Raw genomic sequence first — 15,922 nt, forward strand, 5'->3', positions numbered from 1 at the left:
TCTCTCGTCTGTATGACGGTGATGTCACGTACATATCCTTGGTATGTTTGTCCTAGCTGCTGCGCATGGCATGTGTTTCTTTTTTTCCCTTTTTTTTCCGGCTCGTGCTGTGCTACTCAAACACTAGCGGATAATCAATCATTCTTTGTCAATATTCAAGTAGAACTACCAGAAGTACAACTCAGGTAAATGTGTCATTATAAAAACGGCTTTCACATTGCAGCCAGTGATCCGTATCCGAGACTTAATTGATTGCGATCCCGTGTACGGTTGGGTGATCCGCTCCCGGGAACGGTACGCATCATACACACTACCACAACATCTGCAAAGTGGTCCCGAGTGCGCACCCGTGGAGACATCCCTCTGTGAGATTTCAATTTCATGCCTATGAAAAAGGCAGCGCAGGCTTCAGAGTTCATCCGAGGGAAGGATGAAAGTGTTAAAATGTGTGTTGATCAATATATCAGTTTGGCCAACATATTGGCCATAATTTGACTTTTTTTTTGTGGTATCCGAAATGTTTTGAAAAGGACAAGGAAAAGTGTTTAAATAAAAGTTTATTTTTTAATTGGTTGATTGTTCATTGTTAAATGTTATTATGTTATTTTCAAACTTTATTTGTGTTTCTCACATATAAATGATGTATTATCGGTGGTCTAGTACTGTCCCAAAAATCAGGATCAGCATCAGATCTAGAAATCTGGTCCTGGTCGTGCTCTAGTTATGTGACAGACAGGCAGCTGATATTCAATCCCGGAGTGACACAAGGTGAACCTGCCCTGTGCACAATGTGAAACGACTCTGATGTCGCAACAGCGTGACATCACGTACTGTACTACTGTACAGTACCTTTGCTTCACTATGCATCTGCTTAATTCAAAAAGAGGAAGATTAGGAAAAAGCCTTCATCCTCATTTTGCAATCCATTGTGGAAGACCCTTTGATATGTTGGCTCAGCACTGGCACTGTTTATATTTTCATGTTGACACAAAGGGTATGCCCCCCCCCCCTCCAGATGCCCCTGCCATGCCGACACAATGCCATGTTTCAGTGAAACTGGGTCAATCTACATTGAAAGCCCGAAGAGCTAATAATCCCTCAAAATTTATTGTCAGCCATATTTTCTGTCAGGAAATTAAATTAGATTACAAAAAAACAGAAAAAGGTCTGCACAGAAGCAGCAGACTGTCTCCTGAACACGTCCGTCGTAATTGGCACATTGCAGCAGCCTATGCATGCACAGACGCACTATATGCTCATTAAACCCCTGCATGGAGACCCCGCGGGTTCAATAACCATTATGGATCCATTTTGTACACTCTGTGGGTGAAATTGATGCTCAGGATTTTCACAGTGTACGTCAGAGGACATGGCGGCGAGATGTCAGTGGAAGACAGAACTCTGCAGCACGACAGATCCGCCCTCCCCCCTCTGCTTCACACGTAGCCATGACAACCCTACAGAGATAGGCAGGGAGGCAACCCATGATTTTATGTGGCCTCTCGCCAACAAACTCATATAGTGATGAAAAATGCACTATACTGAGCAAGCGTACACAGCTCGAGCGGCAGCACTCTATACAGAGGAGACTGGTGAGCTCCAAGGACACTGTAGCCAAGCCAGGGACAGTCAGCAGGGTGGTCTGTGTACAGTAGAGGGCGGCCGCGGGATGATAAATGACACGTATTTGGCACAGGGGAATCCTGACGAATTTATTTTCAGAGCAGGCGGGACACAGAAAGCTATAATAGTTACACATTATCTTCTAAGAGAATATTATAAAGAGATTAGCAGGGCCTGAAAATTCCCAGAAGAACTGCAGTTCTTTCTGTTATCCTGAGTAAGAATCTGGGATGAATAAGAGATGCTTCCACGCCGTCAACATCAGACGACGGCGAGTGACTCCCGTGTTCCTTTACTAAATCAAGGCCTGTCTGTGATTGTCTGTCTCTCTCTCTCACACAAAACTCAGATCACCCCCCCCCCCCCTCCCAGTCATCATGGGAAATGAAATTAGAGAGACACTCATGTGTCTGCACACTGTCTTTAACAATCCCTTCATTCACAACTCTCTGTAAAGCCAAGCACACCCTGGGGGGATCAGGTTGCCATGGTCACCATCTTATTGCACATCTTCGCCCGTTGGATGTGGAGTGGCTTGGCTTTAGGCCTCTTTTCTAAAATCACATTCTCTACAGTAATAGGGGGGGGGAAATAGCTTAATTTAATGTTGCCTTTTTTGATGTTACTGTTGTATAAGTCATGGCAGTGAAAGGCAAGAGCCAGTAATGGGATATAAAATAAAAAAGCGTCATTGTCACACTATGAAGGTAGATAATAAGATTCATGGTCACACCCATGGGTAACGCGGGTGTCGTCCCATTCCTCCCCCCAGCGAGAACGGGACAATCATATCCGCTTTATCATACTTGGCCAATGACGTCTCATCAGAACAATACCAGCGCCAAATCATACTCCGTGCCCGAGTCTTTAAACCACCATCACTGTCAATTCTCCCCCTCTAGCACAATGAGACTGGTGTACCAGACCGTGTAGCGCTGACTCCACCACAGCTCTGAGTTAAACAGGATTTAACACAGTGCTCTGAGACTACGCCGTCTACCTCATTCTCATTCTGAGCCCTGCCTCTCCCCTAACCACAGCCGAGATATTACATATGAAAATACACTCCATGAAACGCAAAACGCTGAGAGCCTTTGGTGGTCTGTAATATGACCCGATAACGCGCAACTGGAATTTTCAATTACGTGGACGGACCCACCTCACTGGGGAGTTGCGAGGAAGAGAAACATCTGCAGACTTGTGGATTTATGGCTAACTCGCTATCAATGTTACCCATCAACTGTTCATGCCTGAATTCGCTTTGCAAAGTTATTGAGGCTTTTTTGACTAATTTACAACAGCATGCTGAGCTGAGCCGAGGCACTCACTTGAATGATAGTCGGAATGGCTTTTATCATGTTTGTCTTCTTAATCAGTGATCAAAAAACATGTTTTGGATGAGAATCCACCAGATGGAGGTAAATGTGTGCCCTGCTACCATCATAGTTTGGCCACACCTCTCAGTCAGTGACTCAGTGGGCATCCATATTGAAGCTGGTGAATCTGAAAGAAGCCCTTCATCAAGTTTCTACTCATTAAGTTGGAACCTCATTACCATTCAACTGTCAACGAGGCACACTGCAGCTTACTGCCCTAATTGCATGCAATTGAATGGATGGCAGTCAGCAAACGGGGAACGAATGAGTGTTGCGTTCATTGTGCTGTCCTCTGGACTGGTGTAAGTGTCTTGCCCTAAAAAAAAAACACAGGTCGCCCTTTTGTGACACAGTCTACTGAAACATGGGTGGTCCTTATTGCCCTGATTTCTCTGCCCACTTTTTGGGGCGAGAATCTTTTTTCTCTTTAAAAAAAAAAAGTTCTGGGAATAAACAAAAAGGGCAATGGGGTTTGAAGCAAAAGGGATGGATCGCCAGAGGCCCTTTGAGTGATCCCAATATAGTGTAGGTCAGAAATTGCTGGTCCCAGGAATAATACAGTGGAGAAATGTATTTTGTTCAAGACAGTAGCTAAACCCTGGTGATCTCATCTCCCTTCAAGTACATCAGAATTCGCTGTCCTTTGACAGTGATCAAATGTGGCCATGGGAATAATACATTTCAGAGACATGAAGAACATGGTCTACAGTATGGGAAACGAATCCATGTATGCAACAGCACTGTGACAGATGCAGCTGACCTGTGTCGTGCTCACTGCAGGGATGGAGAGATCTCATATATCACTGCATAGTATGGCTTACTCATAAGTATACAGTACTGGCTTAAAGCACCATATCACCACAATATTGATGGCATGTACAGTATATATCCCATGGACTACGACTCCAGATATTTGACTTGTCTGCCAACCATTTTCCAAAGCATGGCATGCCGTGGTTTCTTTGATATTCAAGGCTTCTGGGCTTCTATTCAGTTCAGTACGATATTAAAATGTACTTGAAGTTGCAGGGTCTTGAATTTGGTTTGAGGTGGGTGGGTCATCCAACAAAAGAATTTTCCTTTTTTATTTTTGGCCATTATAAAATTTGTATTAATTTGAAAGCATTTAAAACTTTTGAAAAACCCTGGAGAAAAGATTGATTTTACGAAATATCGAATTTATATTGCAATGCATATTTTCATATTAGATCACAGCATTATAGAGAATAAATAGAGAATATAACTACTGGATAATACTGTGTGAAAAAAGTTGCGGGGAGTATAAAAACCTGCATGTAGAACAAGCCATGAATCCTGGTCTTCAGTGAATCCTAATCTAAACCCTGATCTAGCCATTGTTGTGGAGGTAAAGTACTGGGGGATCGGACGCCCATTGGCTGGATTAGTAACCATCACAGAGGCCATGGGATTCAGAAAACCATTCTTGCTGAGGACTTTTACATTGTGTGTGTGTGTGTGTGTGTGTGTGTGTGTGTGTGTGTACACTTGATGTGTCCCGTTATTAATATGAAGTGAGAATATATAACAGTGTTACATCCCAGGCTGATGACGTATTGGGTAGATAGATATACTACATCCACTTGCTCTCATGTCTCCTATGGAACGTGAATAAAAACGTAAGAGTGAGAACTATGGGTCTGTAATTAAATAATTCATGGCTTTTCGCAGACCAAGAGCTGTACTGTGGCTCTAATGGAGAGAGAACACAAGTGCCTGAGCGTGTGTGTGTGTGTGTGTGTGGGGGGGGGGGGGGGGGGGCGCAGTGATTTATTGAGTAGAGAATTAAACTAAAACCATTAACCTGATGCCATTGGTTCACATTGGCAGAAAAGGGGGTGGGTTTAGGTTGTTATTAATAATAACATTGGCTTTCTTCAATGTAAGGGACTTACAGGTTGCATGTTGCTGTGATGCAGTTGGATTTCGACAAAAATGAAATAATATGATCTTGTAGTAGGTATATAAATTGTACGGTATATATATAAATTATTCGCACACGACACACGTCACACACACACACACACACACACACACACACACACACACACACACAAACTCACACCTTTATTCAATGTTTCCAGTGGTCACGGACACAAATAGGGGGAGACAGGGGCGAGTAACGAGTTATTGTTTTATCGCCGTTTATTAATCGAGTCCTCGCTCTTGTCCAGCCTCTGAAACAACGTATCCGGTTCCCACTAGGCTAGATCATAGAGTTATATATAATTTGTCAGATCCGGCTAGATCCGGCTATTTCCGCATCCGGAGATGGACCACCCCATCGCGTTCAATTTGGATTTGCGCACCTGCCAGTGAAGAAATAAAGTATAAAAGAGCAGTGGAATGTGTTCATATTCTTTCGTTACATATCTGGTGCTAATTCACCCTGTCTTTTGACTTCATGCTGACAAATGAGCACAGAGCGGTCCTTCCCCTTAACTCATTATTTCCATCCCTCTCTCTACAAGTTACATTCAAAGACTCATCCATTCAAAAGGTCCTCTGCTGGTGGAGCTTTCACCACCCGTCAGCAAACATTAAGCATCATCCACATAATCATAGTTCCATCGAGGACATGTTAGACCAACTGGAAAGACAGAGGTTATCATGTGGATCCGTTCCTCGAATGAACCCTCTGCTGTAAACGTCATTCGACAGATAGCCTCTGGTCGCTTTTGGGCTACAAACGTCAGGTAAAATGCAAGCAACATCTACGAAAGGAGTGCCATTTTGTGGTCAAGTGGTGCATCACTATAGAGTCAAAATGTGCCTGACTACCGGATTGAACCTGAACTGTCGCCTGACTTGCCAACCTGTCTTGTCTGGATGATGTTTGTGACCGAGATCTGCTTTGTATATTGAATAAATTGGAGTGCCTTTTCTATCTCATGTTGACCGCCTTACACTTGTGCCCCCGATTGAACCTGTATAACTGGCGCCTGACTGGCCAACCTGTCTTGTCTGGATGATGTTTGTGACCATGATCTATGTATATTGACTATATTGGATTTTATTTTTTATATATTATTTTTATTGTGCTTTGAATGTTCTTTGGTTGTCTTGATTTGGAGTTTGTGTTTTGTCATTGTGTGTGTGTTTTAGTTTATTTTTGTATTTGTCACTCTGTTTTTATTTCTGAATTTACTTCTATTTGTAAAAAACAAAAAATGAATAAACAGAACATTAAAAAAAAAAAAAAGTGCCTGTCTTGTCTGTACTGCAGACAGACGCTTGTTCACAGCCAGTGTACTAAGTAGGCCACAGTATGGTATGTGACCCACGAGATAGATAGATGGCCCCTTTTTGTTTCTCAAACATCTGATACCCTGCCTGGCGAGGTGGAATCCTATCCCTCTGAGCCAGAGAAATAGCAACTATAGCCGTGTGTATCAGTTACGGTTGGGGGTTGGAACTTGTGTTGTTTTTCAGACACAATGAGCATAAATCTCAGATTAAGTTTGTAACTAATGGCACAAAATGTTCCTGTAATGAAAATACAAGATTACAAGATCATCAGCTAACTGCTTGTGAAAAGTGATTTTGAAACTACACAATCATCTTTCCTCACCACTGCAGAGGTAACATCAATCTCTGTTGGGTACAAGCCAAGTCATTCATTTAAGCATCCCCTGCCTACCTTTGCAGCTGGTTGACATTCTCATTTGCTAGAATGAACTGGACAACACCAAACACAGTCATTACATGATCATGAGCCAGTGTAAACAGAAGATAGTTATTGACACCCTCACAGTGATGTAAATAGGTTTTTAATGTGATGGGTGGCGGTGGCTCAGGGGTAGAGTGGCCGGATGGTAACCGCAACGTTGCCAGTTCGAACCCGGGCTCCCCTAGAGTTAGTGTTGAAGTGTCCTTGAGCAAGACACTGAACTCCTAATTGCCCCTGATGTGCTGGTTGGTGCCTTGCATGGTTTCCGCCACCATTGGTGTATGAATGAATGGGTGCAGGGCTTGAAATTAACTTTTTGAGGCACTTGTCCTTCGGACAAGTACATTTGTGAATGGGTACACAAAAGAGCACACAAATAGGCCTACAATTTAAATCAACTAACTGTAAGTTGGTTTTACTTGGTGAATACATGTTTGAATATTATTTTCAGTCTAGCTTTTCCTCATGTAAAAGTAGTGATATTTTACATAACATATGTTTTCTGCCAGAAATGTCACATGGATATGAAACTAGAGGACAGTATCTGACTCAAAGTCTTAGTAATTAATTACTGGGTGAGTATACACGCAGTGCTACAAGTTTACATGCTGACGTGGTAAGTCTGCTAACTGCTCTGATAGGACCTGTGTATTTGGTATTTGGAATACATGAACTGTATGTAAGATTACAGACATTCTAGGGCTATTAACAATATTGGAAAGGTGATGATTAGGAAAGCCAGACTGGTTGGAGCGTCACAGAAAAAGTGAAACCAAGAGTCACTTGTCCAACGGACAAGTAAAAATGTAATGCACTTGTCTGGGAAGATGTAATAGTCTATGTAAAGCGCCTTGGATAAAGGTGCTATATAAATGCACCATTTACCATTTATGGTAAGGTTCCCGGGACCAAGGGGTGTTTTAGATGGGTCCCATGGACATTTTATGAGTCCCGCTTCAATGACGTTAGGAGTCATATTTTGTCATTTAACTCCCATTAAATCTTATATGGTTATAATATGGTTATATTCATGTAGAAAATATATCTGAAAGAAATAAACACAATTCTAAATCTGAAAATTGCAAAGAGTTATGCAAACAACAGTGCAAAGTATCCGCAAACATAAAGTAAATTAAATAGCACCAAATTACAGGACCCCCAGAAAGGTCCTCAATGTTTCAATCAGCCTCCTTCAAAGGGTGCTACTAGGACACAACCCATCAGTTGGAATGGGAGAGGAAACACTTTGGATGAATGGATGAAGAGCTGAGTGCTACAAGCATCAAATGTTCAAATCGTCTACTGGCTACTGAGGCAAAAATAATAATGTAGAAAAAAGGCGCTAGGCAAATGGAGTGGAAAGTAAATTTTGCATTGCATTTGTTCAAAAGATAAGCAACCTTTTCTCTCCCGGAATAATGCACCAGTGATTTTGGAAAATGGTCTCTATAGGACACCACATAGGCAATACGCAAGCCCAAACAGACCACTGACATTTCTTCCACCAGTGCTGCGACGACAAGAAAAAAAAGAGATTGAATATGTGTTAAATTGAGCATTGAGAAAAGCTTTCTCTCCTGTGCAGTCTCTTCAGCTTGCATCAGCTCAGCCTTTTGCAGCCCATTACAAAAGCCATACTGACCTCAATCACCACAAATCAACAAAATCATTGCAACACTGTTTTGTCTACAAGAATGCCAGCCAATGATTGACAAACCGAGGCTTATTGAAAGGCAAAGCATGAACGTACAGTAAACTTTACTGTACATTCATGCTTTACCTTTCAATAATCTATTATACACTATAATCTACACTTTAATAAAGTGTAGATTATAGTGCACAAAAATGAATACGTTCCTCATCCGGTTATGATGTTGGTTTGTTGTAACTGTGAATAAATGCAGTATAGCACAATTTGAAGTGGGAATATTATATTACAATGTTACAAATGATCAGAGATAAATAATGCAATCAAAAATGCAGCAACGGGTGTCATTAGGGACACATACAGGCCAGGGCACTTGTGTTTAGCTCATGTCCTTGCAAAGAGGGAGGGAAAGATCTTCTAATTAGTCACTGACACAGCAAACAAAGGCCAATTACTCTTTTATTATGAATCCTTTATTATGACTCACCTCACCCAAAGGACAAGAAATAGCTATCAGGCACGATCTGAGTTAAATGAGGACTGCCCACTGTCTGTTATGGAATCTCACTGTAAGATACTCAAGTGAGCCAAGTGTGATGTACAGCACATGAGAGCACTAGCTAAACACATTAGCACCCCATCCTCTCTGAAGGACTGATCAGGGTCTGATAGCACACTGTGGGAATAAGACTTCAGCTCAGCCATAGTCCCTGGGAAACATTCAACCAGACATCTCCACACTGCCCACTCACTATACTGTACGTTAAGAGTTCCGTTTCAGGCAGCTTTACTACCAAGCCTCCATTCATTGCACAAATGAAAAACGCCTCTGTTCCATTTCCCTCCATCACCACTTCTCTGCTCTCTCTTCTATATCTACTCATCTATCTCCAGACGGAAGTACTGTGGTCAGAGAATTGCTAGGTCTTCTATTCTCAGGAAAATAGCAGTCTTTTCCCTTGCTCCACCCTGCATTTGTGCTGCTAAAATGGGGTTGTAGAGTATACCTTATGAAATACCACAAGTTCATAGGAATTCTTGAGGGAAGTGCTAATCTCTCCCTCTCTCTCCCCAAATCTCACATCTTAACACTTTGGTACCGTGCTGCCTAATTGAATGCATACATTAACTCAACATCAAGCAACATAATATATGCATCATAGGCATAAAAAAGCATATCCAAACCTTTGTGTGATACTGACTGAAAATGTACATCCCTATTTTGTCATTTTTACCAAAATAAAGCTTAAAATCATGTATCATTCAAGAAAGACTCAAGTTTAAAGCCATAGATCAAAATAAACAATACATATCTAAATATAGATTTATATCGTGTTGGAATAATATGGTTAATAAATACCTGGAACCACAAAAGCAATTCTAATTCCAACTAGTGGGAATGTGTGTGCAGATTTTCAGGGATATCTGATTGCACGCTGTGTTCATGAGTTGAGGCATTTTGTTCAAAACGGACCAATCCTGCAAACTTTGGAGGGCAATCTTAGCCATTGGAGATGGAATATGGGGAAGCGGACAGGTCTGTGTTGATCACATGACTATAGAGATAGTGTATACCGATTTACGTGATGTATGGATAAAATATGTACGAGTAATATAAAGAAATGTGTTTTGCAAAATAATTGGGGCAGAGGTTCGTCGTTGGCATCCAGGGAGTGTGTGTGCAAAGTTTGGCATCGGCAGGCCAACGTTGCAGGAGATTAGCTGGTAACGGACGGACGGACGGACGCACACACACACACACACACACACACACACACACACACACACACACACACACACACACACACACACACACACACACACACACACACACACACACACACACACACACACACACACACACACACACACACACACACACACACACACACACACACACACACACACACACACACGGAGTGCAAAAAATACTCTCCCCTGCATGCCTTCGGCCTGGTGGAGACAATGACACCTCCACCCATTCAAGAACATTAAAAACCAACCTTTCGATCCAACTACCAATATTAGTATCAGTGCCTGTGGGTCTCACACATGTCTACGTCTGCAATCGGAGAGAACTGTGAAATATCATGTGCATGGATCCAAGGTGTTTGTATTATGAAGATGTCAGGTGTCTCTGACTCAGGATTTGATAGCAGAACAGTTCAGTTGTTCCTAGCAAATCACACTTTCCCAAGGATTTAATAATAGTTTCAAGGGGTCTAAAGAATGATACGAGACTGCTACTCAACAATCAAAGATCACTGCACTAAGTCACAATGTTATACTCTCGAAAGACTGTGCCAATTATTACAGATAATATACAAATTATAGTTGTATTATAGTTGTTATAGCTATATATAGCTGTATAGTATTAACATCAAGACAATTTGTATTTTTTTTTTCTGAGACAGTCATTTGATGAAGTATGAATTAACCTTAAGATGTGAGCCAGCTGACATTATGGAGATCACTCCCATCTCATCCATGTATTCAGCACTTTTAAGTTATTCAGTTGCCATGCCAACTGGTTGCCAGGTTAACGACAGACTGCTGCTGCAATGATAAAGACAAGAAGTCTCCCTCAACTACGGTGTGGGAGGGCGAATAATGAAGAATCATATTCTGACTTTAACAACCTCATCAGGAAATAGGAATAAATTAAACAATTTACCGATATGTCGAAAAGCTCTTCTGTGTCGTCCAGCATGCGCACCCTGATGCTGATGTGTCGTCCGGGGGGCATGCTTGGAGGCTTGTGGCTGGGGTCCAGGGTACTGACGCCCAGCGTCTCTGGGGCGCCAAGACGCTGGCCTGCTATAGAAGCCACTGGTTCTGGCTCTACCATGGTGCTCTGCTGCGCTGATGCTGCCCAGCCTGTACAAGAAGCCACGGTATGTGAGAAACTGGAAGGGGTAAACACTCAATACACTCAAGTGATTTTAGGATACACACACTGTCTGGTACTGGTAGATGGCTTACATGAAATACATTAGGACACAGAAGAGAGTTCATAGCTTTGTCGTGAGCTTGTAGATATGCTATTTTGATTGCACGACACCGTCGTATGAAGTAAATCATGCTTAACCCATTCTGACCTGAGATCAGATTCATACGAGGTTTCCACTGGACACACACTGGTCTGATTAACCAATTCTGACCTGAGATCAGATTCTATAAAAATGTCAGTCGTTCTTCGATTTTTCAAAAATAGCAGACCTACAAGCTCGTAGCGCGCCACTCGGTGGCGCGCTATGAGCTTGTAGATCTGCTATTTTTAAATAGCTAAAGCATAACATGATGCTAACACCAAAATGGGTGCCCGGTCAGAATGGGTTAATGATACAACTGCAAATTATGTATTTTCACTCTAAGCTAATGGGTGATAATTGAAGCCTTTGGGATAACCAATTACTGTACAAAGAGTTTTTATGATTTCAAGGCACAGACCATCCTAAATTAATAACTGAATAATATATCTTGGCATTAAAGATCAAAGAGTCAGAATGACAATAGAAAAAGAATGACTTGAATCAGGAAGTCGTAAGCACAACTTTAGTACCACACAGAGACACAGGTCTTTATTGTTCCCAAGGGCGTCATGTCCGATCTAAAAGTGGAAACGGAAATAATGAATTGGGATCTATGTATTGGCAAGTACACACTGTAGGTACTGTAGCAGGTTAAGCCCACAGTTCAGTTATCTACTGTAGATCCAGTTGTGAATATTATTAGACATCTCAGTAGTTTAGTCCATGTTGGCAGTTGAATGCTCTTTACCATGGGGAACTTGCTGCTCAGATAACTTGAAGCATTTCATTAATATTTGCAGAATAATAACGTATTAAGGCAAAAACAAACAAAATAAAACATTTGCAATTGTGGTCACCATTAGGCCCTCGCCCCTCTGTGATGTTTTAATTAAAGCTGATGCCCAGTATTCCTAAATAATGTTAAATGTGACTCATTCTGTGGCTATTTGTGAAAGCTAGCCCCAGGTGCTGGAATATGTTGGGACTAGTCGTGGAGCCATTCATTCTGGGTTGACACATGAGTAGGCCACTATCTACCCCTGCCACCCCACCCCACCCCGTCTAGTCTAGTCTACACAGTCAGACCCCCAGAGGCCCTGTTGTCCTCTTTAATTCTCCCTTCATCACACATTCCTGCCTGCTGATGTCACCTCAAGACCCCACCAACTGGTTCATCGGAGTGTGGAAGGGGCAACCATGGGCAGGCACTGGGCAGTTGTTCAGGATAGATAACACAGTGGTGGGTGGGTTAGAAATTAGAATGTTGCCAAGTTCAAGCTGAAAGCTAAACCATTTTCAAAGAGCGGACGTTTCAATCCAAGGGAGCCCGCACAGGCCAAAAGTGCGCTATCTGTTTAATTCTAACAGTCAGTCTAAGAGCGGATCAAATAAGCGTTTTGTTTTCAATGAGGACCCGGGGGGAGCGGTCCTCCACTGCATGCAGTGAATGAGTACTAGTTGCTAGTTGGAGTGAGGTTGTTGCCTCTCCAAACAGCTGAGCTGTTCAGCTATAGTAGTGTGTGTGTGTGTGCTCATAATTTGCACCTGTCCATTCGCTGTCATCACAAGGCAGTGCGTGAGATGAGATCTGTTTGAGTTTTCCATCGCAAGGTCTCCATTCCCTTGGTTAGTTGATGGAAACCAGAGTTAATGTGGTCATCAGGGTCATAGAATGAAAAATGCATATTGCTCAGTCCAAACCTCAATTATGACACCGTACCCCTTTGTGCCACCATCACTGGCCCCTGGCTTGATCATTGGCAAATGTTTTATGTCAAGTCCGTAGATTCATGGCTTATACTGTATATTGTGACCCACGCCAGCAATGCCAGTAACCCTACACTCTTCAAACAAAAGATGAGTGAAACAAGAGGGCAATGAAAGAGCAGACAGTGATTATTTCAGCCTGACAGCCAACACCTACGCCACCCTGCCCCCAAGCTCATGAATCAACCAGTCATGAGCTTCAGTTTATGTGGCTAACTCTAAATAAGTACCCAGTTTCTGCCCCCCCCCCCCCCAAAAAAAGCCACAAAAACACAACAACATACAAAACAGTCACCAGGCATCCAGCTCCACAAACGCATACTGTGTGCATACGGTATGCACAGGTGGTTTGGCATGGGCAATTTTAGTACATCAATGCTGGAGGGTCATAAACTCACATGTCTAATTTATAGTCTGCAGTCTGCACTCTGCAACGCGTTGTCTTGTGACTCGTGAGCTACGTAGATCGTCGTCGCCGGATACCGTCGTACGAAGAAGCATAGAAGACCAGGCCAGAGACCAGAACGTTTCTGGGGTGAATTACCATGCCTTTGAACTTGTTTTGCTTGAAATTCCCCACACAACTGTGTAACATGTACGCCGTGGCTTCTCGCTGTGCTGGTGTATGGCGTATGGTGTAACAGTGCTTTCTCTGTATGCAAGGGGAAGGGCACACAGAGCCCCTTCAGTGCAGTCCAACACATGCACGCAGGCACCATTTCTGCAGCTGCACAGCTGGATTTCATTACTGACAGCTGAACGGCCAGAGGACGGCCCGAGTCTACCTGAAACATGCCCCCAAAAAGCTCCGTTTCCACTTTATTCAGCACCACGGATCTGCATTGATACTTGGGTGTGGCTCGCCTTGCATGGTATGGAAGTTCCCGCTGATATCAGACAGCAACATAACATGTGTGCATTAAAGGGAATATGTTGCGTCGGGCATTGGATGATTCAATGTAAAATGATGACCAGCAATGGGCTATCCTGGTGCCATAAACCAAATTGAATGGGAATTTAAGTATTTTCACAAGAGCCGCATTCTACACAGTTAAGTATTAATTCAGGGGGGGGATCAATGCTGATCTTCCTTCCATGTGTAGACTGTTCCCGCAAAGGTCTGATTGTGTTGACATCAATAATGTAATCTAGATTAAGAGAGCAGGCTACAGTACAAGTAATCCGAAACACATTAGTATGCAACCACGCGTATGATGTGACATGGACCGCCTGCCTCACCTGACCAACTAACAAAGTAGCAATCCACTATGTGCAACATTTTGACAATTGCGTCTTTTAAATGTAGATCATCATAGTTCATTCCGCCACCAACCCATCACTGAGTGAAATGCCTGCAGCATTAAATTCATTTACCCTCGTCTCTGTCCGGGCAGTGACCGCTATGCACTAAATAAGGCTTTAGATGTTGTGTGTCTTGTTTTTTCCTTCCACAAATCCACTAAACCACATCAATCGATGGCAAAGATACTTCTCCGACTTATGTCTAATCTCCTCAAACAAGTTGATCACTTGATCACACATTCTACACACAGAACTTGAGCTATTAAGACTGGAATCTTACCCCTTCTTTGAAATGTGGGCAATCCACGTATGTATTTCCCAGTTGACAGAAGATATTACATCCACCTCCAGTCGCAGCGAGCAGCTCAGGAGCCTGGTTCACTTTAGATGCTGGACGTTCCGGAGAGAGGCTTTTTCATGGTCGCCATTGCGGACGACTCGGTGTGTGTGCCGACTGCCGAGGAGAGACGGGAACGGAACGGGATTACATTGAAACGAGCGGCAGATCCACTTGGTAAGAACTCAGACAATGAAGGAGGCGCAGTGCCTACAGCTTTGGTAACAGACCGCGTCAACTGAATAGCAATAGCACCATCTAGTGGTGCCACGCGGGGCGGCTGTGGCTCAGGAGGTAGAGCAGGTCGTCCAATGATCCCTGGGCAGGGACAAATTAGCCAGTGGGTCCGTGGACCAGGGGGCCTTGTCTCTCAGGGGCCCTTTGGGGAAATTGGACCGTGAGGTACTAGGTTTGACGCCCTGAAAAGGGCTCCTGGGGCCCTTTATTGGCTGTTGATTGTGTTAAATTTAGGTTAAAAAGATGATAAAAACACAGAAAAACACGAAAGGGGACCCTGAAAATATTACCGGCCCAGGGGCCCTCGTAGGGGTTAATCCGTCCCTGTCCCTGGGTCGGCGGTTCGAATCCCGGCTCCTCCTGACTCCTGTCCACATGTCGAAGTGTCCTTGGGCAAGACACTGAACCCTACATTGCCTCCAATGAGTTGGTCGGTGTGAGCTCGCCACCATTGGTGTGTGAATGTGGGAAGTGAAGTGAGGACGCTGACGTCGACTGTTCGCCGCTTCACCTCCCAATGTATGAATGAATGAACCATTGTAAAGCGCTTTGAGCACTTGGAAAAGTGCTATAAAATGCAATTAATTATAAAATCGATAAACAAATTCCTAGTATTCCAACTGTATTAAATTGATTTAGTAACTAACAGCCATTGATCATTGATGGATCTTTATTTTGTTTTATTTATTGGGGTCAGGGTTCAATTCCTCGGCTGGGCCTATTTACCATTGGGGTTAATATATATATATATATATATATATATATATCACTCATTCTTGAGATGAGGGACAAAAGTGGAAAAAACATGTCCCACACATAAGAGCCTTATTTTATGTAAAAAATAAATTAATTCATAAAAATAAAAGCACTTGCAAAGTTAAGTGTAATACAGTTGTGTATTATTATGCCCTT

The 15,922-nt window shown here is 42.9% G+C and overlaps 1 protein-coding gene across 2 annotated transcripts in view; it reads right to left on the minus strand.

The window, feature by feature from the left end:
- Window positions 1-14,914, minus strand: part of LOC308331162 (FERM, ARHGEF and pleckstrin domain-containing protein 1-like) — a 59,678-nt gene extending 44,764 nt beyond the window's left edge. For both annotated transcript variants that reach the window (XM_080786394.1, XM_080786393.1), the window contains exons 1-2: window positions 14,717-14,914; window positions 11,010-11,212 (exon numbers count right to left, since the gene is read on the minus strand). In XM_080786394.1, the coding sequence (XP_080642520.1) occupies window positions 11,010-11,183 (174 nt within the window). In that variant the 5' untranslated portion in view covers window positions 11,184-11,212; window positions 14,717-14,914. The remainder of the gene's footprint in view (window positions 1-11,009; window positions 11,213-14,716) is intronic.
- Window positions 14,915-15,922: the final 1,008 nt, after the last annotated feature.

Source organism: Protomyctophum bolini, assembly GCF_963924005.1.
Source record: "Protomyctophum bolini genome assembly, chromosome: 16".
In the NCBI taxonomy this organism is placed as follows: Eukaryota; Metazoa; Chordata; class Actinopteri; order Myctophiformes; family Myctophidae; genus Protomyctophum; species Protomyctophum bolini.